At 45.5% G+C, this 27,916-nt stretch overlaps 1 protein-coding gene across 7 annotated transcripts in view; it reads left to right on the top strand.

Annotated features, from left to right (window-relative positions):
• The window catches only part of CDC42EP4 (CDC42 effector protein 4), a 49,607-nt gene extending 22,570 nt beyond the window's left edge, over positions 1 to 27,037 (top strand). For 5 of the 7 annotated variants that reach the window (XM_079965637.1, XM_079965639.1, XM_079965634.1 and 2 more), the window contains one exon: positions 24,183 to 27,037. In XM_079965637.1, the coding sequence (XP_079821763.1) occupies positions 24,331 to 25,356 (1,026 nt within the window). In that variant the 5' untranslated portion in view covers positions 24,183 to 24,330 and the 3' untranslated portion in view covers positions 25,357 to 27,037. The other 2 variants (XM_079965636.1, XM_079965638.1) reach the window with 2 other exon arrangements.
• Positions 27,038 to 27,916: the final 879 nt, after the last annotated feature.

Genomic DNA, 27,916 nt, shown 5'->3' with positions numbered 1-27,916 from the left:
ATGCTTGTGGCCTTATCGGCAATGGGTGCAGTTTTCTCCCTCTCTGTTAAGAAAACAGTAGTGGTCTTGAGCATAACTGCTTCTTAAATTGTCCAGAGTCTCAGCTGGACTGCCAGTTCTACAGCAGGGGTAGTCAATGTCGGGTCCTCCAGATGTTGTTGGATTTCAACTCCCATCAGCTCCAGCCAGCATGTTCAGCTCAAGGAGGATGGGAGTTGCGATCCAGAACATCTGGAAGGTTTCATGTTTGCCACGAAATCAACCCAGCTGCAATGTGTGAACGATACAGATATCTGTATGTCTGTTGTGTTAGTGAGTAGTCAACACTGTTGCTACACAGATCATTGTTAAAGTTTGCTCATGGCTCATGTAGACCAGAAATGTGTAGACTTCCTTTGGGATAGCTGAGTAACTGGGAGTCTTATTCTGTCTAGTACAAAGATTTGGATGCTGATAATACTTAATTTAGGAATATGGATGGTTTTTGCTTCAGGCCATATGATGCAGCAAGTAGGTTTCTTGAGTATCTCAAATCCATGCTTATATTAAATAAGTATTGCACCACTACTGTGCCACTGTTTAGCAATGGCTTCTCCCCCTTCTTCATCTAATTCCTTATGGAAATGTGTTCACTGTTATTTGCATACATACCAGTGGCTGGATCAGGCCAATATAATAACACATCCTGAAATAACTTCATTTGGTTTGGAACCAGAAAACCCCAATCTCTGCCTTCATTGGAAAAAACATCATCAAAAAAATCAAGGAGTAATGATTTGCCTTAATTGGCTGGCTGCATTGTCTGCTGATTGAGCAAGCCATTCTGCAGCTGAGCTGCCTGGAGAGTGATTGACTAATTGTTAGTTGTTGGTCAGTTCTTCAAATCAATGCATGTTTCAAACCCAAAATACCCCATGTGAGTGAACAGTGGCCAGGTTTAATCTCTAGAAGAGGTAGTAAATCCTAGGCTGTACATTGTGACCGGAGTAGAGTGTGTTGCTGCAATGATTTTCCTGCCTGTTCCGACCACAGGTTATTATGCCTTGGGGGGATGGTCACTTAAAGTGGTTCTGGCTCTGCTGACACGATTGGGCTTCTGCTGAGCAGTGCATTCTGAGGATCATTGTCTGGTATGCTTGTTCAGAGCCGAAACAGTAATAAACAACGTCCTGAGCTGCTTGCTATCTTAAGCAGATTGCCTGCTATCTACAGGCAGTAGACTGTGGCTTCACCTGGATTTGAGAAGCTTGCTTGTAGCTCTCATGGGCTTAACCAGGTCAGGTGGAGCAAAGCTAGACTGGGGGCAAAAGATGCTAGGATATTTCAGAACAAACAAACACGAATGCCTTTCATAGTTGTATGTGGAGGTTGTTGTAAAATCTGCCATGTGACCAAAGAGTTTGCTAGGATTCATTAACATCTTAAAGTAGTGAATTCTAAGGATGCACGTTTAATAGTTTCACTTCATTTATTGCAAGAGAGTTAATTAAAAATTGCTCCCTGATTATTTGGCGAGGTTAACAAGATTTAGTGACTATGGGCTCGAACACCTTTGTGCTGAAAGAATAATTCATTTCTGTGTCAGATTGTTTTTATAAAGTCAGTGCAACTTGCCTCTCTTTCCTTTGTCTAGTTTTCAATTGGCAAATTAGTTGTTTTGATCTAATCAGTGTGTGGCTTTGACCTTCAGAGCCCTTGGTCTTGCAACAAGTGCCTTGCAGCCAGACTTCAGGTGGGCTACAATAACAGTCCTGCCACCTTACAAATAAACAAGTAAATAAATTGGTCCCCAAATGAATGTAGTGCTAAAGGCAGGTTCTAAGGTCTGAAAAGGTGTAAACTCCTGGGTAGTTTGGCTCCCAGTTATTTGAAGGGAAGAAAGAAAGAAACAATTTGGAGAGCATCTAAGTACATACAATACTTCATGGCAGTGCAGAGACCCATTTGCTCAGTATAGGGTTTCATGCTTCAGCAGTAGTGATCCTATATGAAGTATAATATAAAGTCTCCCTAATGTAAGATCAATAAGCTTTTCCCTTGTGTTTGTGTTGTGGCAGCATTTTAACAAGAACCTGCAGGCCACTGAAATGGACAGTTTGTGTTTTGAAATTGATGTTGGTACACCTTTTAAACCTGCATCTCTAGCAAAACTAGTGGGTCTTGGTTTTGTTTTGTTTTTTAAATGCTTTGGATCTGCTATATTTTAGCTGGCATATTTAAAAACTGAACAAGAGAGCAAATGAAGAACTACCGGTACCACCTTTCTTTTTTAGGAAAAGTGCAAGGTTTTCTCATATGCCAACACATTTACTCGAGGGGGGGGTGGTTTTTTTTAAATAAAAAAAACCAAAAAACCTGGGAGTTGTAATTAAGCCTTCTGTAATCAATTCGTTAGGTTCTAGTTCATTTTAGGATGACCAGTCATTCTTTTTCTTACTGTGTGGCAAAACCTTCTGGAAAGGGCCGGTTTACTTTCACTGCTGGTCAGTTGATTCACCTCCTCTGCAGAGTGGCAGTTTCTTCTGATCAATAATCTGAAGTGTTTGTTTGCATAGCTTTTGTCTGTTTGAAATGGAAACCTCCAATGCCTCTCTCTGTAGCAATCGTTGCCCAACCCACAACAGCCTGCCAGGGCAACTTTTTTCACACCCATTCTGCCCTTTGTCCTCTTTTGCCACATGTGGATCCCTGTCTGCAGGTCAGAATTGAGGTCAGGCCGGTTAAAATCCCAGTGCAGGATTGGAAACTCAAGGTAATCGTTTCACTCTTTTTGCTAGCAGGAATTCTGATAAAAAGGCCTTGATAATGCAATTTAAATTTGGTGGGGTGGCGGCAGCTGGGGGTTATGAGTGCAGCAGAACCAACCCCCAACCAAATCTTTCAAGGAGCCATTAAAACAGAACCAGTCTTCAAAAGCCAGGTAGTGTTGTTATTAGTGCTGTGACTTACCTAAAAGGTAGCCTGTACCTGACTTTCCTGGTTGTAGGCATTTGTGGGAGGAGGGAGATCTCCTGCGCTGCCAGAAAAGGTTATTTTAAAGACAACAATATAAAACCAAGTAAATAAAGAGGACTTTGTTTGCTTACCCTGCCCCCTCCTTTCTCTCGTGTTAGATGAAACTCTTAATCTATCTGAAGGGTTGTGGGCAGTAGTGAAGTTTCTGTCTTTTGCTCTGGTGACTCTGATCAAAGCTCAGCTCCTGTGACCTTTTCCTCCCACAAAGTGCTGCCTTGTGAACCAAAATGTACTGTAGGCCCTTAATTCCAGGCCTAGCCAGGCGTTCAGTTGCTGACAAGGGAAAGTTCAGGATGTTGTTCTGAGGCAAGTGCAGAACGGGGCCTGTTTTTGACTGGGAAAGTCTGGCGTGAAAGAGAGGTAGACCCTTTCTGGGATTATGAACCTGAGCACAGTGGAACAGATGTGTGTCCCTACTTGCGACCAGGAGGGGGCAAGTACCGTATTTTTCCGTGTATAAGATGTCCCCATGTATGATGACCCCTGTTTTTTTGAACCTCAAATTAAGAAGTCAGTACAGTGGTACCTCAGGTTACATACACTTCAGGTTACAGACTCCGCTAACCCAGAAATATTACCTCGGGTTAAGAACTTTGCTTCAGGATGAGAACAGAAATCGTGCTCTGGCGGCGCAGTGGCAGCAGGAGGCCCCATTAGCTAAAGTGGTGCTTCAGGTTAAGAACAGACCTCCAGAATGAATTAAGTTCTTAACCCGAGGTACCACTGTATTTTAAAATAGTTAGGGTTGCCATATTTCAAGAGCCTGAGCCCAAACCCGACCTTGGCTGTCCTCGCCGGAGCTGTTGCTACTAACCACTTACCTTTCTTATTGGGCGCACTCTGTATCTCCTCCCAGAAAGTTAGAAGAAGAGGTATGTTTATATATTACATGTATATATACCTTTCCTCTAAGCAGCTCAAGGTAATGTGCAAAGTTCCCTCTCTACCTGTTCATTTTATCATCACATCACATCACATGAGAGTTGGGTCACCCAGTGTGGATTTGAATCTGGAGCTCCTTGGTTCTAGTCCATCCCTCTGACCACTACACTACACTGTCTCATTACAGTTGCTGCTCTTACTGCTCGCTAGACAAGGGCAGGTGAACAAGAAGCACTAGTCAGGAGGATTCAGGGATTGGCAGTTGGCCCCTAGTGGGGCATGGTCCTCAGCGGATACCTGGCAGTGCCAATCCCCTGAGTGCTTGTCCTGGTGCAAGTACATTTTGTGTTTCGCTTCTAAGTAGGCCTCTCTGTAGCAAGAACAAACACAGGGCATGTTAATACAAATGGTTTAGTCTGTTGAACAAACTTTGCTCTGACGGAGGAGTTTAAAGTGAGGAAAGAATAAGCATATGGCCTTCTCATTAAAGAAGAGTTTGTGTACCCTTTACTTTGCAAATTATGTAATGGGGCCCACTTTTCCCTTTGCAACGGATGCCTTTGTCACCCGCAGTTAGTAATTGTCACTTGCTATTGTCACTTGAATATGAAAACCACAAATGCCGTACAAATATAGGAGGCAGTTTTCTATTGAACCAGACAAGTCCATCTCACCATATTTACTTGCTCTGGCAGTGTAAATCCTAGACTTGGGAAAAGACCTCTGCTTAGATCTTGAGGTGCCTTAACCGGAGATGCATTCAAGACTGGTGCTGTGCCCCTGAGCTTCAGGTGGGATTCACTTGTGTGCATGTAATACAGGAATGGTGGGCTTCTGGGTGTTGCCAGGCATTCCTTAGGTAAAGAGGCACCCTGAATTCAGGGATAATAACCAGTATGCTGCCCTTGCAGACGCTGTTGGACTAAAACTCTCATCGGCCCCATGCAGCATTGTCAATGATTAGGGTTGTTGGGAGTTGTGGTCTAACAGCATGTGATAGGCACCACATTGGCTACCTCCGATTCACCTCCATGGAGTGGGCAAGTAGCTTTGGCTATAAATGGCTATAAATTTGTGGCCATCTAGACTATTAGATCTCAGAATACAGAAAAGTGCAATGTCTTCCCAAACTCCTGTTTCCTTGGGATATCCCTTTTGCCTGCAGGCTCCTGCTCTTCCTTTTTTGTTGCACCTGGCTCAACATATCTGATCCTTGCAAGGTAAACACTGGGGCAGCAGCAGCAAGCTAGCACAGGTAACCCACACAGTGGCAAGCCAGCAAGATTGGGAGTGTATGCTGTATAAACCCCCCATGCAAATTGGTACCTATTTTTAGGTGCCACTTTTCAGCTCCGAAGTGCTGTTCTGGCAACATGGGAAGATGCTTTTGTGCAACTCTTAATTGCCCCAGGGAAATCTCCTCCCCATTAAGAACTACATTATCACCATGAAACCCTTTCGAAAGCAATTGGTAGAGAGCAGATCTTGGGTACAGTCCTGCTTTTGACAAGGGACATAGCAGGCCAAATGGTTCCGACCCCCTCTTACACACATCTTTTATGATATTTGCCTTGGCTTCCTTCTGTTGATAGCGCTGCTACAAATCACTCTCCCCATGGCAAACTATCTCTATCCTGGCAGTTGCATTTGCAAGTCCTAGCCATGTGACACTCTCTCATCCACATCTAGTTTTCCCTGTCCAGGTTCTTAGAGACTACTGTGGGGAGCATGGAGAATGGCTGTGTACCGTATTGGCCCAAATATAAGCCACACCCACAAATAAGCCACACCCTAAAAATTGAGGGGGGGGGGAGAAAAAGAAAAAATACCAGGCCTGCTTCCAGAGGGAGCCACACCACTTTGCCAGTGGCATTGTTGCCCCACGCTTCCGGCTGCTCTCTGGGGGGCCGTCAAAACAAGGGGGGAGGCCACCAGCAAAGCAGCTTGACCCCCCCTTTCATTCTGATGGCTCGAGGGAGGTTTTGGAGCAGCGGGTGGCTGCACTCCTGAGCTGCTGGGGGGGGGGGGAGCCACCCCGCTTTGACAGTGGCGTAAGTTCCTGGATATAAGCCTTACTTTTAACTTTTCCCGATCAGAATTTGGGGGGGGTGGCTTATATTCGGGCCAATGCAGTAATTGGGGGCAAATTGCATGGAGAGTCCTTGCAAATGCTGGATAATAATAATCATCATAATTTATTATTTATACCCCGCCCATCTGGCTGGGTTTCCCCAGCCACTCTGGGTGGCTTCCAACAAAATATTAAAATACAATAGTCACTTAAACATTAAAAGCTTCCCATAACAGAGCTGCCTTCAGATGTCTTCTAAAAGTCTGGTAGTTGTTTTTCTCTTTGACATCTGGTGGGAGGGTGTTCCACAGAATGGGTGCCACTACCGAGAAGGCCCTCTGCCTGGTTCCCTGTAACTTGGCTTCTTGCAGCGAGGGAACCGCCAGAAGGCCCTCAGAGCTGGACCTCAGTGTCCGGGTTGAACGATGTGGGTGGAGACGCTAGATATGGGGAGTCCATTTTCAGAGACCTCCCACATGGTGACATGCTCAGTTCTCTGACTCTAAAGCAGGTCTGCACAGCCCATCACCTGTGGCTTGTGGCTTGCTCGAAAACCCTCCTGTTTCTGTTTCTGCAGTCCCAGGCAGGCACAGCAACAGCAAATACTTGACACTTACTGAATCCTCGAGAGCTTCTGTGCGTGGTTGGCAGGTTGCATTCAGCTTGGTACATCACAAGTTATGTGTGCATTTGCTCTAAGAGTCAGCCGAGCTGCTATACTTGCCATGGGGACCAATATCCTTGTAGGGAGCATGTAGCTATTTCATGTAGTGGAACACATCACGTGACTCAACCCATTGTCATGGATATACGGGGAAACCTGTACATGTAGGATGTCATGTGCAACATTCATGTGTTCAGTTCCACTAAATTCACCCTGGGAATTGGTAGTGGGGCTGTCTAGATGGCCCCAATACCAAGAATAGTAGAACTTTCCCCTAATGCCAGGCTTAAAGTATTAGTACAGTATTGCGGTCTGGCATATCTTCTTAGGAAAACTGAACTGCCATCTTGTGTAGAATAAGTAAGTTTGTTCCTTTTAGTCAGTTCAACCAATTCAGCTTTTTTAAAAAATATTTATGTCGTGATACATATATGAAATATTTACATAGTATTACATATACATTATATTTGTAAATTCACATTTCATTATGTACCAACATTTAGTCATTTCTTATTTGCTTCTTATTTCTTGCCCTATGTGTTTCTTCCCCCGTGCATGATTTTCTTGTTTTTATTTTATAACTTTATTATTGTGATTGTATTTTTGTATCTTGATAATTAAACAAACATTCTTGTATATCTGTTTAACTTAACTTTGTGAAATCACCAATTCAGCTTTTTTTTACACCAACAAATGTGTTCTGGGAGCATTGTCCCCATGCTATCCTTTTTAAATTCAAAGCATAATCTGGTGCATCTCCCCTCCTCTCCCTCTTTCCCTGTATCTGAGCCATGTTTGTGGCTTTCTTATGGCTGGTCCAGCTAGAAGAAACGCAATGCTTGACTGCATATAGTGAAGTGCCGCTTATGTGAGATGTGTTCCTAGAAAGAAAGGGAAGCAGCTGAGTTGTGAAATTATGTTTGTAGGATTCCCAGATCCTACTTCCCCAAACTCTTCAGTCAGCTCCTCTAACCTTCAGTGGACTTTGGGAGCAAAGTTTGCTCTACATACATTACATGAGCGGGAGTCTAGGAGTCCATTGTTAATATCTTGAGTGGGGTGGGGGCAAGCAGGCTACTGCTGTAGTAGGGTGAAGAGACACTGAGATGGCAAAAAGGGGAAAGAGTTGTCCTGGCTCTGTAATGACTGCCTGACTACTCTTGAAGGGTCTTCAGTGAAGAAGATCCAAAACACCACGAGGAGACTTAAGGGGGAGCAGACAGACTTAATGACAGTGCTGAGAATAAGGGATGCCTCTTGCATTCTATGGGATGCTTATATTCTGCTTTAAGCAAATTTTGTCAGTCCTTTGAGGGCACATACTCAGTTTCTTTACTGGCCAATGTGGCTTCCATGTTTCTCCCTCTCTCCCACTGACTAGATCAAGCTTTCCAAACATAATACATTGGGTTAACACAATATTATAGACTGTCTGACCTCAAAACTGGCCACCAGCCGGGCTGCCTGTTTAAATTTTTTCATAATGTCTTGGCGTTCAATGGAGCTTTTCTTGGCAGATTCTAATATTAGGGGATGGTTTGTTAAGCTTCACTTACCCTCTAGCTTTCTCCAAGTAGCAGCGTGATTGTCACAGGATCCTGTCTCAGTTGTTGCTCAACTGCAGATGGAGACAAGAGGCTCCATTCTTTTCTCCGTCACCCACCCCAAATAAAGAGGTAGAAGGAGGGGAGTTGCCCTTCTCTTGCTTTACTTCTAGATCATGAGACTGGGCAGTAAAGGAAGTGTGCAACACAACAACCTCCAGGTATGTCTCGTTCTTTGGATCATTGTGGAACGTTAACGCCAGCTAAGGAGAATAACATCTTTCACAGTTGAATTTTCTGTGAGAGAGAGGTCTCATACAAAAGGCAAAGGCTGCTGTGGTTGAGCAGGAAACTTCTTCATCCATCAGGGTAAGGAGGGTTTGGTGCAGGGATAATGAGCTGTCCCCTAGCCATAAGTGCACAGGGCAATGAGTCCAGAATGCTTTCACATTGTCCCTAATGGTATTACAGTATAATACTCTCTTAGAATAAAGTCTTTATTAGATGGCTTCAGAACGTGAGATCTGTGCATTTCATTATGGACGATTCGACTTTCCTCTTCAGATAAGTGTGAGCATATATGTTAGTATTGGACTAAATGTGGCTAGAAATGCCCACACTTCATTAGATTTATTACCTGCCGATTGCCACAAGTTTCCAGAGTTGGGTTTGAAGCAGTCCCAAAGGTTTGATTATTGCATTCGTTTAAAATGACAGCTTCAAACAGCTTTGCAAACATTGCGTCTTGCAGGCTCTTTCGGTGCTGTAAGCAAGGTAAATGTTGACGAACCAGTGTTGAGACCTAGAACTCACAACAGAGTCATGATCTGCATTATTCTGTAACCTTGCACTGTGTGTACCAGTCTTGTTGAGAAGTGCTGTGATGCATCAGAACCTTTTAGCTTTCCCGTTCCACTTTCTGCCCTTCCCTAGCAATGAGTGATAGGTGAGCAGGGAGACCCCTGGGGGAAAGAGGAGAATGCAAGGGGATGCAGCTCCACAAAACAGGCTGAGCATAGAACGGGGAGCAACAATCAGGCAACTGGAAGAAGACTATGGGAGAAATCCCTGTGGCTCTGCTACTGTAGAGTGGAGAATGTCAGTTCTCATTTGCCCACATCTGAAATCCTCCCATGTCTTGATGGCAGATGAAAGGGTATGAGACTGGACCATTACAGACAAGTAACTCTTTCTGCTTCATGGAGTTGAGCACTAATTTGATTCACTTGCTGTAACTCAGATTGCCATAAAGGTGAGAGATTTGCATGGCATGCAGACCTGAGTTCAAATCTTATAGCCTTGCCTTGTGCCGTTTTGCTGCGAAATGGGGCCACTAATGGCCTAGCTCAATAGCTTTTTAAGATAAATGTAGGCAACAATTGTTAAAGTAAAAATGTATGCAAATAATAAACTTTTGCTTCTTCTGCCTGACAGGTTTTTATTGATATATATAGCCAAAAAAACAAATACAGAATTGTAAATAAACATGACATGCAATGTATCCCACCCCCCATCCCTCTTATAACATATCAGTGGTGCAGGTTAATAGATATTAATATGTTTCTACTTCCCCATACAAAATTACTCAAGGCATAATTTGATCTAGTCCATTTCTGCTTTTGAAGAAGGCAAAACTGTTTTGTCTCTTCATTGGAAGCTTCTGTGAAATCAACCAGCTTGCTTCATATGATCTGCTGGGCAATGACTGCATTGTAGATGCATTATATTGAAGAGGAGCCTTGAAGCAAATGTCTGGCTCCAAATCCCTCTCAATGTTGACTCTTCATACTTAACCATAAACACTGACACCCCCTGAGTCACAATGCTTGCAGGGCCATTCCTAAGGTTATCACTGGGCCAGATTTTTCTATTTATCTAGCCTAACTGGTTCTTCCCCTCCACCCGGTCACCCATTATGTATCTGGCGATGGGTGTTCTGTTTTGTTTCTGTAGTTCTGCAGTAGACAGATGGAGTTGTGACTCTTTCCTGTCTGGGAAGAGACTGCAATGCTAGACTCCCTAGTTTTCATCATTTGCTCTGAGTAACTAATTATTTTGTCCGTACTTGCTTATAATGGGTTATGTCACTAGGAGAGGCTCCCCTTGAGGCGTTTTTTCCAAGGAAGTTGCATGCACTTGTTGAAACTCGGGGGGGGGGGATATTTAATAGTAAGCATAGGAGGTGTCTTTGAAAAGATGGGGGTTCCTTTCCCACCTGATGAACGCTCCAATGGTTACAATACAAAAATAGATGTGTAGCCTACATGGATTGCTGTGGTTATGCCCTCTTTCTCCTGTTAGTTGGCTGGACTGCAAAGGAGCTGGCCTTTGCTGACGCCCCCCATGAGTGTCACTTGCAAGAGCTGAGTGCATGCACTCCTTGAAACAGCCTAAGTCCAGGCATGCCATTACACCAAGAGTTCTCCCAACTTTCTGGCCCACGAGCACAAGCAGGAAAAATCCTGCTTGTTGTTGTTGAGTGTTGTGGGCGCCATCGCAAAATAGCTGGGATGGGAGAGGCGTGCCCATTTATAAAATGGTGACTGCAGTGTGCATGGCCAGCCACACAATGCTTGTTTCAGGGAAAACACATTGGCAAGGCAGAATACAGTGGTACCTCGGGTTACATACGCTTCAGGTTACAGATTCCGCTAACCCAGAAATAGTACCTCGGGTTAAGAACTTTGCTTCAGGATGAGAACAGAAATCGTTCTCTGGCGGTGCGGTGGCAGCAGGAGGCCCCATTAGCTAAAGTGGTGCTTCAGGTTAAGAACAGTTTCAGGTTAAGAACAGACCTCCGGAAGAAATTACCGTATTTTTCACTCTATAGGACACACTTTTTCCCCTCCCAAAATTAAGGGGAAATGTGTGTGCGTCCTATAGAGCGAATGCAGGCTGCGCCGCTAAGCCCAAAGGCAGAACAGGGAGACGGAGCACAGCAGAACAGGGAGACGGAGCATAGCGGAGGGCTCCGTCCCGCTCTTCTAGCTTGGGGATGGCTGCGTGCAAAGCCTCTCCAGGGCAGCGGGGTGCCTTCACCCCGCTGTCCTGCAGAGGCTAGCAAGGCTGTTCCCAAGCCAGAACAGCGAGATGGAGGGCTCCGTCTTGCTCTTCTAGCTTGGGGATGGCTGCGTGCAAAGCCTCTGCAGGGCAGTGGGGCGCTGCGCTCCAAAGGCTTCAGGGATCTTTGAGGCTGGCGGTGGGGGAAAGCAGCACTTCCCCCCACCGCCAGCCCCACAAGCTCGGGTGAATGCACCTTGAACATACCTTGTTTTAGAGGGGGAGAACAAGAAAAAAAATTTTTTTCCCCTGTTCTCCCCCTCCTATGGTCCGGTGCGTCCTATAGAACGAAAAATACAGTAAGTACTTAACCTGAGATATCACTGTACAAGGAACTGAGCGCAAGGTGGGGGTTTACCGTCTTGAGCCTCGAAATGCAAAAGCAGTCCAGTGCTCATTTTATAAAACACTTGGGGGAAAAAAGGTCTGTCAGGCAAACCACACATTCCACAGAATGCAAACTTACTTCCTTTCTTACATGCACACACACACACACACACACACACACACACACACACACACCGGGACACACTTTTTCTCCTGAACCCCCATGGCCTGCTCCATTTTTCTCCCTTCTGCCATTAACACTGTGGGGATTTGGGGAAGGGGGGCAGGGCTTGCAGTCAGGCATAGATGCTCACTTGAAATCTCAGACTGGACATGTCTGTTGGCAGCATCCCATTATAACTGTTCCCTCTGCCGCCGGTGTCCAATTAGAAATGTTCTTCTGCTGGCAGCTGGGTGAAGAGAACATGGCTCTAATTGGACACCATCAACAGAGAGAACCGATGGTTCTCTACCCCCTCATTTCCATGCCTGCTGGCCAATCGAAATGGAAGCAGCCGACACTGGAATGAGTGAAAAGAAACTCAGGGTTGTTGACCATTGTAGCTCATGATATGACCTAGTAGGTCTGGTAGGTCTCCGTGGGCTTCTTGGTACCTATGGGCACCAAGTTGCTGTTCAGGACATTAATAATAATAATCACCTGCCATTCGCCAGAAGATCCCTGCCAGGTTAAAATTAAAAACAGTTAAAACAAGCACAGCAATAGGATGGGTCCTGGAAACAAACATCTTGGTAAAGAGGTTTGTGTTCAGCATTCACTGAAATGCAGGTTGTCCCTGGCTTAAATAGGTACCGTATTTTTCGTCCTATAGGGCGCACCGGCCCATAGGACGCACCTCGTTTTTTGGGGTGGGGAATGAATAAAAAAAAATTATCCCCCCCCCAGCTGCGGCTGCCGCCCCAAGCCTTGCACATGCCTGCCCGAAGCATGGGGCACCCTCTGGAGGCTTCCGCGTGCTTTGGGCGGCAAGCTGCCGCTCCAAGCCTTGCGCGCCCAGCGGGAGCTCCTGCCGGGCGCGCAAGGCTTGCAGACACTCGCCCGAAGCACGGGGAGCCCTCCGGAGGACTACACAGGATCCTCAGCGTCCCTTCCAACTCTACAATTCTATGATTCTATGAATCATTTCCCCTGCTTTACTCTCCCCACCTTCTGACCAGTGTGGTGTAGTGGTTAAGAGCGGTGGACTCGTAATCTGGTGAACCGGGTTCGCGTCTCCGCTCCTCCACCTGCAGCTGCTGGGTGACCTTGGGCCAGTCACACTTCTCTGAAGTCTCTCAGCCCCACTCACCTCACAGAGTGTTTGTTGTGGGGGAGGAAGGGAAAGGAGAATGTTAGCCGCTTTGAGACTCCTTAGGGTAGTGATAAAGTGGGATATCAAATCCAAATTCCTCCACCCAACCACTATATAATGTCCCTAGTGAACCAGCTCTTAGTGAAAAATGCATCTAGGGGAAGGATAAGCTGATTTGTTAGGCTGCTCTTTTTCTAGAGTTTTGCCCAGGGGCAACTTTGTTCCTGGAGATCACATCAGTTCAAACAGAAAAAAGGTGTTGCGTCAGCAAAAAGCCCAGTTCAGCCATGATTTTTGTTTAATTTTGCCCCTGCTGCCAGCAGTCAGCTATTTAGTCCTCTCTCGGTCTCTCGCTATAACAATATAAAAATACAAGATTAAAAATCATTGGTGACATCATATATGCCTTTTAAATCTGACACAAAAGGCACCCAAGGAACCCAAGGAACCCCCCCCCCCCCCCGTTTTAAGAGGCTTTATTTTAAAAGAAGCTTCAAGCGGGCAAGGCAGGAAGAGAATGGTGCATGGAAGAAAACACAACCATTCCAGTTGATCCAGGTAGTTTGCTGACCTGCCCATGTGTAGCATAGCAGCGCTGAAGGTCAGCTGGCTCAGGTGCATAGCTGTCAACTTTTCCCTTTTTTTAAGGGAAAATCCTATTCGGAATAATGGAATTTCCCTTAAAAAAAGGGAAATGTTGACAGCTATGCTCAGGTGGTCTCTGATTGACAGAAGGGCACTTGCCACATTGGGGACATGGACCATCGCAGTGCTATTAACAAAAATATCCCACCCTCCTTTCTGCTAGACAGAAATATTTTCTTGTGTACCGATGGGAAGACATTACCTCTCTGCCTTGATGTTATGGCGGGCAGGCTGGCTGGTGTAGGACACGACTTTGTGGTACCCAAATCCTTCAAAAACAGGAGCTTAGTGGTGACATCTGCTAGGAAGAGAGCAGGGCCTCTTCGTTCTCCGGCCCTCTGGCCAGCTACTCCAATACGGTACTCACGTTGAGTGGCAGAGTTTGAGCTGTGTTCTCAAAAGCCTCTGTTAAAAGTCTCTATTAAAAATAGATTTATTTATTTTTATTTGTAACCATAGGTAAAGGTAAAGGGACCCCTGACCATTAGGTGCAGTCATGACCGACTCTGGGGTTGCGGCGCTCATCTCGCTTTACTGGCCGGGGGAGCCGGTGTACAGCTTCCGGGTCATGTGGCCAGCATGACTAAGCCGCTTCTGGCGAACCAGAGCAGCGCACGGAAACACCATTTACCTTCCCGCCGGAGCGGTACCTATTTATCTACTTGCACATTGACGTGCTTTCGAACTGCTAGGTTGGCAGGAGCAGGGACCAAGCAACGGGAGCTCACCCCGTCACGGGAATTCGAACTGCCAACCTTCTGATCGGCAAGCCCTAGGCTCAGTGGTTTAACCCACAACACCATCCGCTGTAACCATAGGAAACCATGAAATGTTTGCCAAGATACCATCAGTACTTCTATCCTAGTTAATCTGCAGGAAATTTTCATAAGTTTCAGGTAGGACCTGTGCCTAGCTTTCTTGGCAGGCTCAGTGTAGTTCTACCCTGATTATAATACATAAGCCTCATGAAAATGATTAAGGCTGCCATCAACATTGTTTTAAACTACAGTGGTACCTTGGGTTAAGAACTTAATTTGTTCTGGAGGTCGGTTCTTAACCTGAAACTGTTCTTAACCTGAGGTACCACTTTCGCTAATGGGGCCTGCTGCTCCGCCACCGCCTGATTTCTGTTCTCATCCTGAAGCAAAGTTCTTAACCCGAGGTACTATTTCTGCGTTAGCGGAGTCTGTAACCTGAAGCGTATGTAACCCGAGGTACCACTGTATAGTGGTAAAACTAACTTTGTATATACTCTCAAGGGGTTTTTGTGGGTAGGGGGCATGTAATAAGAGCTGAGATCCTCAAAAAGCTCAACTGCCAGTATCCATTTTGTATTTTTGTGTCTACTTGCACAGAATAACCCTCCCAGCCCCCCAAAAGCTTTGCCAGTTGCCTACATGTAGCTCATGCTGCAGAGGTTTTGCAGCCTGATCTAGATTGTTGCAGTGGGACTTCTTGGCTTTCACAGCTGGGAATGGGAGCTACAGCTGAAGTGAGCCCTTTTGAGGCTGGCAGAGTCAGCCTCCCGTATTTGTTTTCATGCATCCTCTGATCTGAACTTCTCTTCCGCCTCCTGAAAGCGTCGGTTTCAGCTGGCTTTTGTAACTTCAGTTGAAATGAAAGTGTGCTTTGATTTGCACCTACCCACTGCTAGAGTTTGCAGACCACAAATTGCTTACCCCCCCGAATTGTAAAATGCAGAACTTGCGGGTTTTGAAATTGGCACATTTCACACGGGGGCTTGACAGCGTGGTTGAATGGAGAGTGGGGATCCTCAGCCACATTCTTTCCTATAAGCAGACTCTTTTACTCTCAACCATTGCCAGCATCATTGCTTTTCTGTGAGAATTTGGCAAAACTACAGCTGCATCAAATCTTCACTCTCTCTCTCACACCCGCCCCCCCCCCACTTTCTGTTACTGCTCCAGTATCTTTGTGGGGAGTGGGACAGGCTTTCTTCTCCCCCGATGACATCACAAAGGACAAATTAAACCAATAGTAATACAGTGGTACCTCGGGTTAAGTACTTAATTCATTCTAGAGGTCTGTTCTTAACCTGAAACTGTTCTTAACCTGAAGCACCACTTTATTTATTTTTTTAAATAATATTTATTACTTTTAAAACTTACAGAAAAGAAAGAGACGAAAAAAGACAAAAAGAAAAGAAAAAAACAAGAAAGGGAAAAAACAATACAATACAATATATAAACAATACAAAACACAACATTGACACATTGACCTAAACAAAACAAAACAAAAACAATTAAAAACATACATCATACCATTTCAGTACTCTATCATTCATACCCTTGTTTCATCGACCTCCTCTCGCCTCCCTTTTTGTATTCCACTTCCTGAAGCACCACTTTAGCTAATGGGGCCTCCCGCTGCTGCTGCGCCACCAGGGCACAATTTCTGTTCTCATCCTGAAGCAAAGTTCTTAACCCAAGGTACTATTTCTGGGTTAGCAGAGTCTGTAACCCTGAAGCGTATGTAACCCGAGGTACCACTGTAATAATTAATTTTATTATTTAAACCCTGCCTATCTGGCTGGGTTTCCCCCAGCCAATGGTTTGCCCTCTGTTTAAATGGGGGGGGGAGTGAATCATAGAATCATAGAGTTGGAAGAGACCACAAGGGCCATCGAGTCCAACCCCCTGCCAAGCAGGAAACACCATCAGAGCACTCCTGACATATGGTTGTCAAGCCTCTGCTTAAAGACCTCCAAAGAAGGAGACTCCACCACACTCCTTGGCAGCAAATTCCACTGTCAAACAGCTCTTACTGTCAGGAAGTTCTTCCTAATGTTTAGGTGGAATCTTCTTTCTTGTAGTTTGGATCCATTGCTCCGTGTCCGCTTCTCTGGAGCAGCAGAAAACAACCTTTCTCCCTCCTCTATGTGACATCCTTTTATATATTTGAACATGACTGTCATATCACCCCTTAACCTCCTCTTCTCCAGGCTAAACATGCCCAGCTCCCTTAGCCGTTCCTCATAAGGCATCGTTTCCAGGCCTTTGACCATTTTGGTTGCCCTCCTCTGGACACGTTCCAGTTTGTCAGTGTCCTTCTTGAACTGTGGTGCCCAGAACTGGACACAGTACTCCAGGTGAGGTCTGACCAGAGCAGAATACAGTGGCACTATTACTTCCCTTGATCTAGATGCTATACTCCTATTGATGCAGCCCAGAATTGCATTGGCTTTTTTAGCTGCCGCGTCACACTGTTGGCTCATGTCAAGTTTGTGGTCAACCAAGACTCCTAGATCCTTTTCACATGTACTTCTCTCAAGCCAGGTGTCACCCATCTTGTATTTGTGCCTCTCATTTTTTTTACCCAAGTGCAATACTTTACATTTCTCCCTGTTAAAGTTCATCTTGTTTGTTTTGGCCCAGTTCTCTAATCTGTCAAGGTCGTTTTGAAGTGTGATCCTGTCCTCTAGGGTGTTAGCCACCCCTCCCAGTTTGGTGTCATCTGCAAATTTGATCAGGATGCCCTTGAGTCCATCATCCAAGTCGGTGATAAAGATGTTGAATAAGACTGGGCCCAAGACAGAACCCTGTGGCACCCCACTAGTCACTCTTCTCCAGGATGAAGAGGAACCATTGATGAGCACCCTTTGGGTTCGGTCAGTCAGCCAGCTACAAATCCACTGAGTGGTAGCATAGTCAAGACCGCATTTTACCAGCTTCTTTACAAGAATATCATGGGGCACCTTGTCAAATGCCTTGCTGAAATCAAGGTAGGCTACATCCACTGCGTTCCCTTCATCTACCAGGCTTGTAATTCTGTAAAAAACGAGATCAGGTTAGTCTGACTGACTTATTTTTCAGAAATCCATGCTGACTATTGGTGATCACAGCATTCCTTTCTAGATGCTTACAAACTGTTTGCTTAATGATCTGCTCCAGAATCTTCCCTGGTATTGATGTCAGACTGACTGGGCGATAATTATTTGGGTCCTCTCTTTCCCCCTTTTTGTAAATAGGGACAACATTTGCCCTCCTCCAGTCTGCTGGGACTTCACCTGTTCTCCAGGAATTCTCAAAGATGACTGCCAGTGGTTCTGAGATCACATCTGCCAGTTCTTTTAATACTCTTGGATGCAGTTCATCTGGCCCTGGAGACTTGAATACATCTAAACTAGCCAAGTATTCTTGTACTATCTCCTTAGTTATTCTGGGCTGTGTTTCCTCTGCTGAATCATTTGCTCCAAATTCTTCAGGTCGGGCATTGTTTTCTTTATTGGAGAAGACTGAGGCAAAGAAGGCATTGAGGAGTTCAGCCCTTTCTGTGTCCCCTGTTTGCATTTCACCATCTTCTCTGAGTGACCCCACTGTTTCTTTGTTCTTCCTTTTGCTACGAACATACCCATAAAAGCCTTTTTTGTTGCTTTTAACCTCTCTAGCAAGCCTGAGTTCATTCTGTGCTTTAGCTTTTCTGACTTTGTGTCTACATGTGCTGGCTATTTGTTTGAATTCCTCTTTGGTGGTTTCCCCCCTTTTCCATTTTTTATACACATCCTTTTTTAATCTTAACTCAGTTAAAAGTTCTTTAGATAGCCACCCTGGCTTCTTTAGGCACCTTCCATGTTTCTGTCTCATTGGTATTGCCTGAAGTTGTGCTTTTACTATCTCCCTCTTAACAAACTCCCAGCCATCATGAACTCCCTTTCCTTTTAGTATTACTGTCCATGGGATCTCACCCAGCACTTCCCTAAGTTTTATGAAGTCAGCTTTCTTAAAGTCAAGAAATTGAGTCCTAGTATGCTTGGCTGCTCCTTTCCGCTGTATAGTAAACTTCAGAAGAGCATGATCACTCACGCCTAATGATCCTTCCACTTCTACCCCACTAACCAGGTCATCAACACTGGTTAGGACCAGATCTAAAATGGCTGTTCCTCTTGTTGCTTCTCCCACTTTCTGGACAATGAAGTTGTCTGCAAGGCCAGTGAGGAATCTGTTTGACCTTATGCTCTTGGCTGAGTTTGACATCCAACAAATATCCGGGTAATTGAAGTCCCCCATTACTACTATCTCCCTTCCTTTTGCATGCTTGGCCATCTGTTCCAGGAAGGCGTCATCTATGTCCTCCATTTGGCTTGGGGATCTATAGTAAACTCCCACAATGAGGTCTCTCTTATTCTTCTCTCCCTTAATTTTGACCCAAATGCTCTCACTTTGGCTTTGAGGTTCTAAATCTTGGATCTCTTCACAAGTATACACATCCCTGACATATAACGCCACTCCTCCTCCTCCTTTCTTGTCTGGTCTGTTTCTCTGAAATAGATTGTATCCCTCCATTATTACATTCTAATCGTGGGACTTATCCCACCAGGTTTCATACTCCCACTGCTGATGTTGTGTGCTTGCTTTGACCATGAAGATGCACAGAACCATAGCTGCAAGCTCAGGGGTAGAGCATTTGCCTTGGATACAGGAGGTCTCAAGTCCCTGTCTCCTCAGCATCTCCAGGGTAGGCCCACCTGGGAAAGAAACCAGGAGAGCTGCTTTGCCAGTCCATGGAGACGAGACTGAGCAAGACAAAGGGAAGTTCTGACTCAATATAAAGCAGCTTCCCTACGCTGCTTCGGTTTCAATGGAGTTGGCAAAACGACGCTAAGTGGAGAAAGTCTGAGCGTACTCCCCCATTTTGTAAGTGGCGAGCTCTTTGTCCTCCTGTATCAACGATGCAAGCATGTGTTCTTTTAAAAATTTGTGTGTCCACTGTTGGCTTGTTCCGGATCTGGCTGGCTTCTCTCTCTCTCTCTCTCTCTCTCTCTCTCTCTCTCTCTCTCTCTCTTTTGTAGTCTCCTTTCATAGCCTGCTCTGATGTCTGTTTTCAATTCCTTCAGCATCTGTGTGTCTGCTTTCTATTCTCTTCAAAATCCCAAGAGTCTTCACTCCCCTTCCCCCATGTAGCTTAAAAAAAACCAAACAGACACACAAACTTGAGGATGCCTTAGCCAGCCTTGTGAACTGCGCTTTTAAAAAAAGAAAATGCAGAAATATGTGAGTCACAGCTTAAAATCTTATACCTTTTTTGGCAGTACTCTTGTGTTCTTTTTGGATGTCTTCCCCCCTTAACTTTAGTCTTCTTCAAAGCCCTCTGGTGAACTGTTAGTTCAAAATGACAAGAGTATTTCTTTGTTCTGGTATTCTGGAATATGTTATAGTTCTCCTGTGCACTGTCAAACTATTCAGCTCATGGTAGGGCAGCTGTTTGTAGCGGAATGAGACTTGCTACCCCCCTCCCCCCCCTTTTTTCTTTTTTTTGTTCCAGGTTGGGTACACTCACTGCCATTCTGGGTATTTTCTTCTAATCTTCATGACTTAAGGATAACTACGAAGGCATGTTAATAATTGATACAACTCTGTCAATAGTGCAGAAGCTTGCGTTGGATCTGCAGAAGCACAATTATGCTTTAAAAAACCAGGGGGTGGGGACTTTTGTGATATCTACTGTTGTTGTGCTGGGACGCTGGTGGCGCTGTGGGTTAAAACCACAGAGCCTAGGACTTGCCGATCAGAAGGTCAGTGGTTCGAATCCCCGTGACGGGGTGAGCTCCCGTTGCTCGGTCCCTGCTCCTGCCAACCTAGCAGTTCGAAAGCACGTCAATGTGCAAGTAGATAAATAGGTACCGCTCCGGCGGGAAGGTAAACGGCGTTTCCGTGCTCTGCTCTGGTTTGCCAGAAGCGGCTTAGTCCTGCTGGCCACATGACCCGGAAGCTGTACACCGGCCCCCTCGGCCAATAAAGCAAGATGAGCGCCGCAACCCCAGAGTCAGCCACGACTGGACCTAATGGTCAGGGGTCCCTTTACCTTTACCTTTACCTTTACCTTTACCTTTACCTTTACCTTACTGTTGTTGTGATAACTCTTGGGTCAGAAATGGTTGGACCATGTGCAGAGGCCCCATAGAATTAACTTTTAACCCAGGGAAGAGTTTTAATTTGACAGTGACTGAGAACCATGGCTTGTGGTGCAATCCTGTACCCATTTACCTGAGAGTAAATGCCATTGAAATCAATAGGACTTCCTTGTGAGTGGATATGTATAGGATTGCTATCATTGTAGCACAATGGAAGGAAATTAGCCATGGGCTAGTCATTGGACAAGTTGCCTAATGGAGCTGCTTCTTGGCTAATGATTTTCCAGCTTATTTCATAATTTGTCTTGTATAACTAGATCAGGTTTTAGTATCTCAGCTTCGGAATGTTGTGCTAGCTTGTGAAATGAGGAAGCCGGGCTGATTTGGGTGGTGTGATCTCTTGTTCATATATCCATACAGGTTGCTCATTTACTTTTGTTTTCCTCTATGTACGTACACACACACACACACACAAAAAGTATTCAGATTATTTTTGGGTCTAAAAACTTTGATACTAACCAGTTTAGCATTATCAGGCTATTTTTCTTTTCTTTTACTATCTGAATGTGCACCCCACCACCTTTTGAAAAGGTGGCTTTTTTAATATGCTGGCTTTTCATTGATACCTGCAGCTGCATGTAGATCACTTTTGTTGAACAAGTGGGGCGATTTCTTGCTAGTGGGGTTCCGACGCTTCTCCAGTATCAGTAGCATGCTATCAATACATTGAACTGGCGTGGGGGACACCTGCAAGGAGAAAAGCCTTTCTTAATTATAGCTGCTTTCCCTACAAGCCAAAGGATCCATATAATCAGTGCTAGAATTTCCCTTCTAGTCTGTTTCATTGCCAAAGGGAACTTTCTACTACCTTACAAACACACACACACCTCCCCCCTCACCACAAGAAGGAAGAGAATATTTGAGTTGCGGGAGTGCACACGTTTCAAAGAAATTGAATTTTAAAAATTAATCAAACAAGAAATCATTGTTCAGTTGGTGAAGTAACTATATGTGGCAATAGGAAGCCAGTGTGGATTTGCTTCCCTTTAACGACCGCACACAAAAAGTGAATAGTTCAACATTCACATGGCACACTGATATAACCTTTTTTAAAAAACAACAACAACACAACAAACCCTTACAGTGGTACCTCGGGTTAAGAACTCAATCCGTTCCGGAGGTCCATTCTTAACCTGAAACTGTTCTTAACCTGAAGCACCACTTTAGCTAATGGGGCCTCCTGCTGCCACTCGCCGCTGCTGCACGATTTCTGTTTTCATCCTGAAGCAAAGTTCTTAACCTGAAGCACTATTTCTGGGTTAGCGGAGTCTGTGATCCGAAGCATATGTAACCTGAAGCGTATGTAACCTGAGGTACCACTGTACATTGCTCTAGGCATGGTGCACAGAGAACATTTTACTAGGTACAAGGCATTGGCACTGACCAGTAGGTGCCCAGGGCAACCAGCTGATCGGCATCGATTGCGGCAGTGTTGGTTGTGTTGCTGGCAACCATTTCAGCTCTCTCCCCTCCTCCCCGGGCACTGCTTAAAGGTAACCTGCAGAAACCAGTTTGACCACAGAGCAGGACAGAAACAAAACATGGGGAGGAATGTGTGTATTTGTGGGCAACAATAGTTCTGCTTTGCTCAAGGTCCCCAAGAAGTTAGCATCTATACAATGGGTAGACAAACTAAGGCCCAGGGGCCGGATCAGGCCCAATCGCCTTCTAAATCCGGCCCGTAGACGGTCCAGGGAATCAGCATGTTTTTACATGAGTAGAATGTGTCCTTTTATTTAAAATGCATCTCTGTGTTATTTTGGGGGCCTGCCTGGTTTTTTTACATGAGTAGAATGTGTCCCTTTATTTAAAATGCATCTCTGGGTTATTTGTGGGGCCTGTCTGGTGTTTTTACATGAGTAGAATGTGTGCTTTTATTTAAAATGCATCTCTGGGTTATTTGTGGGGCATAGGAATTTGTTCATTTCCCCCAAAATATAGTCCGCCCCCCCCCCACAAGGTCTGAGGGACAGTGGACCGGCCCCCTGCTGAAAACGTTTGCTGACCCCTGATCTATACTAATGGCAAATCTCCTGATGTGAGGAACGCTCTAAGGGGTCACTGACCTCTGTTTCAGATATATATCTGTCAGGAGGCTCTGCAGCCGAATGAGCAGGGCTTTATCTGGAGTGGGAAGGGGCAAAGATGGGTGAAGAACAGCACTCCACCTCGTGTAAGCTATGCTTCTGAGAGAGGAGGGGTTGGGGGTGCCTGTCTCAAATATTCCTTAGTTTATTGCAAACATGCGCCTCAGCTATGTTCTCTAGGAGCAGACAGGCATTCATTACTGCCTCATTCCTTTCCCTGCCTATGATGGCTGCTCCACTGAGCATGCAAAACTGCCTCAGAGCAGTAAATCAACAGTGAAGGGAGAAGATTTCTGCAAGCGTGGGGGGAAGGGGAGAGTCATCTTCTGATGCCCCTGTTTTGAACCATGCTTTCCTACCCCACTGAGCTATTTTCACGTAACTCCCTCCCCTAGAGCTTCCAGCAAAACTGCCCTTTTCTGGTTTGCACCAGCGGAGCAGCCCTCAGTGCGGCTGCTTTTTTTGTGTGAAATTAGAAGTGCTCATCTCATGGTTGTCCCCCCTGAATAAAGCGACCACGCAGGGCAGTGAATAGTCTTGTAGAAGCAATTACCCTGTGCCTCCCATACAACAGGGAGCACAGCAGCATGTAGCACTGTACTTGAACATTTAACCCCTGGTGTATGTTGAAGGGGAAGGCGGAGCTGGGGAGCATTTTTCAAGGGCCACATTCCCTTGTGAGTAACCTCCCAGGGCTACATGCCAGGGGTGGGCAGTGTTACAGGCAAAGGTGGGTGGAGCAACAGAGGTGGTTCTTACCTTCAGCGTTTGAAATTAGCCAGACGCATTTTGCACCTGGCTATCAGCCACTTGCGACCGAGTGAAGATGCCTGGGTGCCAGGATGGCTGGCGCATGACATCTTCACCATCTGGAGGTGCATGCCTGGGGATCATTGGATCATGACTAATACCACACCCTGTCATTCTATCAGTTATGTCTTATCTGCACAATCAGATTTAATTTCAGGAACCAAAATGCTTTGTCTGTGTAGCCTGAGCAGGAGCAGCGTACAATGTTATAGTTAATTGTTGTAGCTTGTCTTCCCACTGTCCTGCTTATAGTTGTGAAGAATATACATAATGTTATGAATGGTCCATGCCACCATTAAGAAAAAGAGGTCGGAATGGGCCAATATATATGTGGGCTGTCCCTGGATCAAATGACTTCCCTTCTTTTAAGTTCTCAAAGTTCTTAATCTATCTCCAGGTTGTCCTCTGAATGAGCCAGATATTTAGCTGAGAATCAAATCACAGTCAGTCCATCATTTGAAAAATAAAGACTTGAGAACCTCTTGCCCCAAAATGGCAACCAGACATTCCATTTTGGCGACTGTAACCTTGGTTTAAGGAGCCATTTGGCACCTAACACTGCTTACCTTTGTGCAGTACATTACATTCCAGCCACTCCAAAGTCAGAGGTTTCTATACAAACGCACCAACTCAGTAAAAGTACTTGAGGAGGGAACAGAACAGGGTTGGAGAGGGGTTTAGGCATTACCTGAGGGAGAGTTTCGCAGGTTGGATGGAGAGCCCCACCGTAGATGGTGCCCTCTCATGCCCCCATTAAAGGAACAGAGCAAACAGCACCTCTGTTGTCTTGAGGAGACCTAACCCTCTCTTCCTTTCTTATGTCTGTGTTTTAGGCTTCGACTGTTTGAAGGCCATCAAGAGGCTTGAGGCCTACCTGTGAGGCTGCAGGAGTACAACCTGCTCCACCCACAACTGAACCTGACCTCTCCAGTTCCACCACCCTGACTCCTGTGCAAAAGAGCTCTCACGCTTGTTGCCAAAATGCCTATTTTGAAGCAGCTGGTGACAAATTCCGCCAACTCCAAACGCCGCTCTCGGGCCGACCTGACGGCAGAGATGATCAGCGCTCCCCTTGGCGACTTCCGCCACACCATGCACGTGGGACGGGCTGGTGATGCTTTTGGGGACACCTCCTTCCTCAACAGCAAGGCTGGGGAGGGAGAACAGGAAGCCGCTGAGGAAACAAGTTCCTCATCCAAACCAGGCCTGCTCTCACGCAAGTTCCGCAGCAGCAAGCGGTCTCAGTCCGTCACCCGGGGCGACCGGCGGGATATGCTGGGCTCTCTGAGGGACTCTGCCATTTTTGTGAAGAATGCCGTCTCCCTCCCTCAGCTTACTGAGAAGGAGACGGACAGGAGTGGTGGGAAGCAACTGCCCAAGAGCCTTTCCTCCAGCCCTGTCAAGAAAGCCCCTGAGGAGAAGACCCCTGAAGAGAAGCACATGAACGGTGCGGCAGCCGCTCTTAGCTCTGGGCCCCACAGTCCTGGCTTGGAAGAGCGGGCCTTTGGTGACATAACGGACCTGCCCTTGGTAGTGCCCAAGGGCAGCTACGGCATGAAGCACGCAGAGTCCATCATGTCTTTCCATATTGATCTGGGGCCCTCCATGTTGGGGGATGTCTTGAGCATCATGGATAAGGACCCATGGGAGCAAGAGGATTCTGGTTATCATGGTGCAGAAGACCCCCAGAGGGAGGCAGGCCCTGCGGAGGCATTGACAGGCCACTGGCTTGGCCAGGAAAGCAAGCTCCCCCAGGATTCCTTGGTTCAGTCGGATGACAACAGAGCAGCAACCTACAGCCCTGGATCTGCCCGCAGCATTACCAGTCGCCTGACAATGGACAGCAGCTCCATCTCGAGTGGCACCTCTGTGGGAGAGGAACAGCGTACTTTAGTCTCCAGGGGACAGAACCAGGGCGTTCCAGAGCATGCGAGGCAGGACGCTGCTAAACAGCCGGAAAAGGAATTCTCCTTCATGGATGAGGAAGACGACGAGATAAGAGTATAAGAAAGGTGACTGGAGCCTTTACACTTGGCTTGGCTCAAGAAGGAAAAAATTTCAACAGATTCTGGAATAAATTGTGGTGCGGAAAAAGTTGAATGCTCTTGACCCCCTTTCTCAATCTTCAGTTTTCAACACCATCATTCCGTTAAACAGACTGTTGAAGAAATATGGTGTTTTCTTTTGCTTAGTTTTCCCTGTTTTTTTTGGGGGGGGGGGTCTGCGACAAGGAGCAGGTGGGGGGAAATTCACATTTAAATGGCCTCTTTAAAATATTTTGGGTGATTCCAGAGTCAAAGGAATAAAAGACAACACTTGAGCATATTTGAAGAAACATTCTTCCCAGGAGACAACTCGGAGTGTAATGAAACAGGTTAAACAAAAACAAAAGCACGCCAAGAGTTATTTACTGGCTGTTCAAAGCAATATAGAGCTGAATACTAGAGCAAAGCTCAAAAGAACTAGTTTCCCTATTAATATATATATTTTTCCTTTACATTTTTACTAGTACTTATTATTATTATTATTTTCTAATTAATACCAGGAGAAATACCATTCTGGACCTAGCACAACATTGAAGGATGCAATATATTTGTACAGAGCAAAAAAAGACGAAATAACCAGACCCTCCAAATCTTACGTGTTTCGGAAGCTAAGCGTTCTCTCCCTGTGGGCAGGCCTCTGGGAAGATCTACAAACGTTGGAATTTACGCTAGAGATTTCGTTCTTGTTTTTTTTTTTCAGATCAGAGCTAGAGGAACTCTTTGGGAATACAGATTGTGGGGGGTGTGGTGATGGGAGAAGCACAGCTATTTTACCTTTTGCCTTTACGTTGGGTCCTTCTTTTGGTCTTGTTTTGGGCACACAAGTTGATGCTAGCAATTCTTGGAAGAGCATGACTTAAACCCTCCCTGCCCCTGAATGTTGCCACCTTTGATGGTGGTTATGTGAAACTCTCCCTGTAGTGGAATGTTTTCATTTAGCTCCCAAGGACTGTTTAGAATTCCCCAGTGCGAGGTGAATTTCAAGTGTGGTGGTCAGTCTAGCTGTCCCATTGATAAAGAGAAATATCCCCCCCCCCTTTCTGTTTCAAGGCTCTTCCTCCTATTATAACACGGACAAGATGTTTGTGTTGCTAGGGAAACTAATGGGGGAATGTGGCTTACCTGCACGTTTACAGGTGTAAACGGAAAGTCCCACAAGCAGCCTAACCTGATACAACTTCATCCTTTTTTAGTTGAGACTCTAGAATATCACCAAGGCTAACCGAAGAACAATGATCTTGGCACTCCCCATTCCAGGAACAATGGAGACTCTACCCTGCTCAGTTCCTCCCCATTGAAATGGCTTTTAGGGCCCTCCCTCCCAGGTTATTTGGGAGCTGCTGCTGACATTCCTGCCTCCTAGAGTTTCAATTTTTCTTTTTTTTTTTCTTTTTGCCTTCATTTTGCAGGGCATTAAACACTTAACTCCTGCCTTAATTTTTATTTTTTGACTTTTTGTTCATACTGTATATTAGATTTGCCCATCCCTTTGGGAGTAGGTTTATCTCCCTTCTTCGGATTGTGAATTTGTTGCTTGTGTACAGGTGTTTTGTTGGTGCATTGGATGGAGGACTTTTTAACATGGAAGTATGTTTTTGTTTTAAAATTCAAAGAAATTAAACTATAGTGAAAAACAAACAAAACGACAGACCTTAAATCTATTGGGAATGTTTTGTTTTACTTGTGGAAAGGCTGGATGCAAAAAAGGAATAACTGGTTAGATGGTTGAACTCACATTACTAAATCAGGAGGAGTTACAAACCAACAAATGGCAGAGATACCACTCTAATCTTAGGCCTCATTTAAGTGTGGTGCATTTTTTGACACTGTGTCCATTAGGCCAACACAGAAACCACACTTGTAATCTTTCTCTTTCCTTGAATTACACTCCTCCCCCCCCCAAAAAAAAGAATATGCGGTGGGCTTTGTCTTTTCTTTTGAGTGTTTTTGTGTGCAGAATTGTCTCCTCCCTCCTTCACCTTTTTCCTGTTCCGATCAAATTGGCAGATTTCTCCCCCTTTAACCTGAACAATGATTTCTACTATGGCCAAGAGGGGCAGGGGGCATGTGGTAAATAATTTTTATGTTGTAGTCCCTGTCAAAAGTGTTTTGTTTGTTTACTAAATTATTTATAGGCTGCCTTTTGGGGCATAGCCCACCCAAGCCTTCTCTCAACCTCTTGAAAGCACAATAAATAATCAAAAGAAAATCACTGGGGTTTTTTTAAAACAACAACAACAAAACAGTTAAAACTGTTACAAAGCCTAACAAAACAGCTAAACATACTTCTTTAGGGGGAAAAAGAGGCAGTTTGGAAAAGATGTTCTGTTTTAACAACAAAGTGGGATTGTGGGGACACATGGATTTAGCCCCTCCATTCTCAACTATAAAGGGTTGTAAAGGTCTGACGCAGGGGACGCAGGTGGCGCTGTGGGTTAAAGCCTCAGCGCCTAGGGCTTGCCGATCGAAAGGTCGGCGGTTCGAATCCCTGCGGCGGGGTGCGCTCCCGCTGCTCGGTCCCA

The sequence above is a fragment of the Podarcis cretensis genome, assembly GCF_951804945.1.
Source record: "Podarcis cretensis genome assembly, chromosome: 2".
NCBI classification, from domain to species: Eukaryota; Metazoa; Chordata; class Lepidosauria; order Squamata; family Lacertidae; genus Podarcis; species Podarcis cretensis.
The sequence above is the reverse complement of the archived record's forward strand: the minus strand, read 5'-3'. Positions and strand labels throughout refer to the sequence as shown.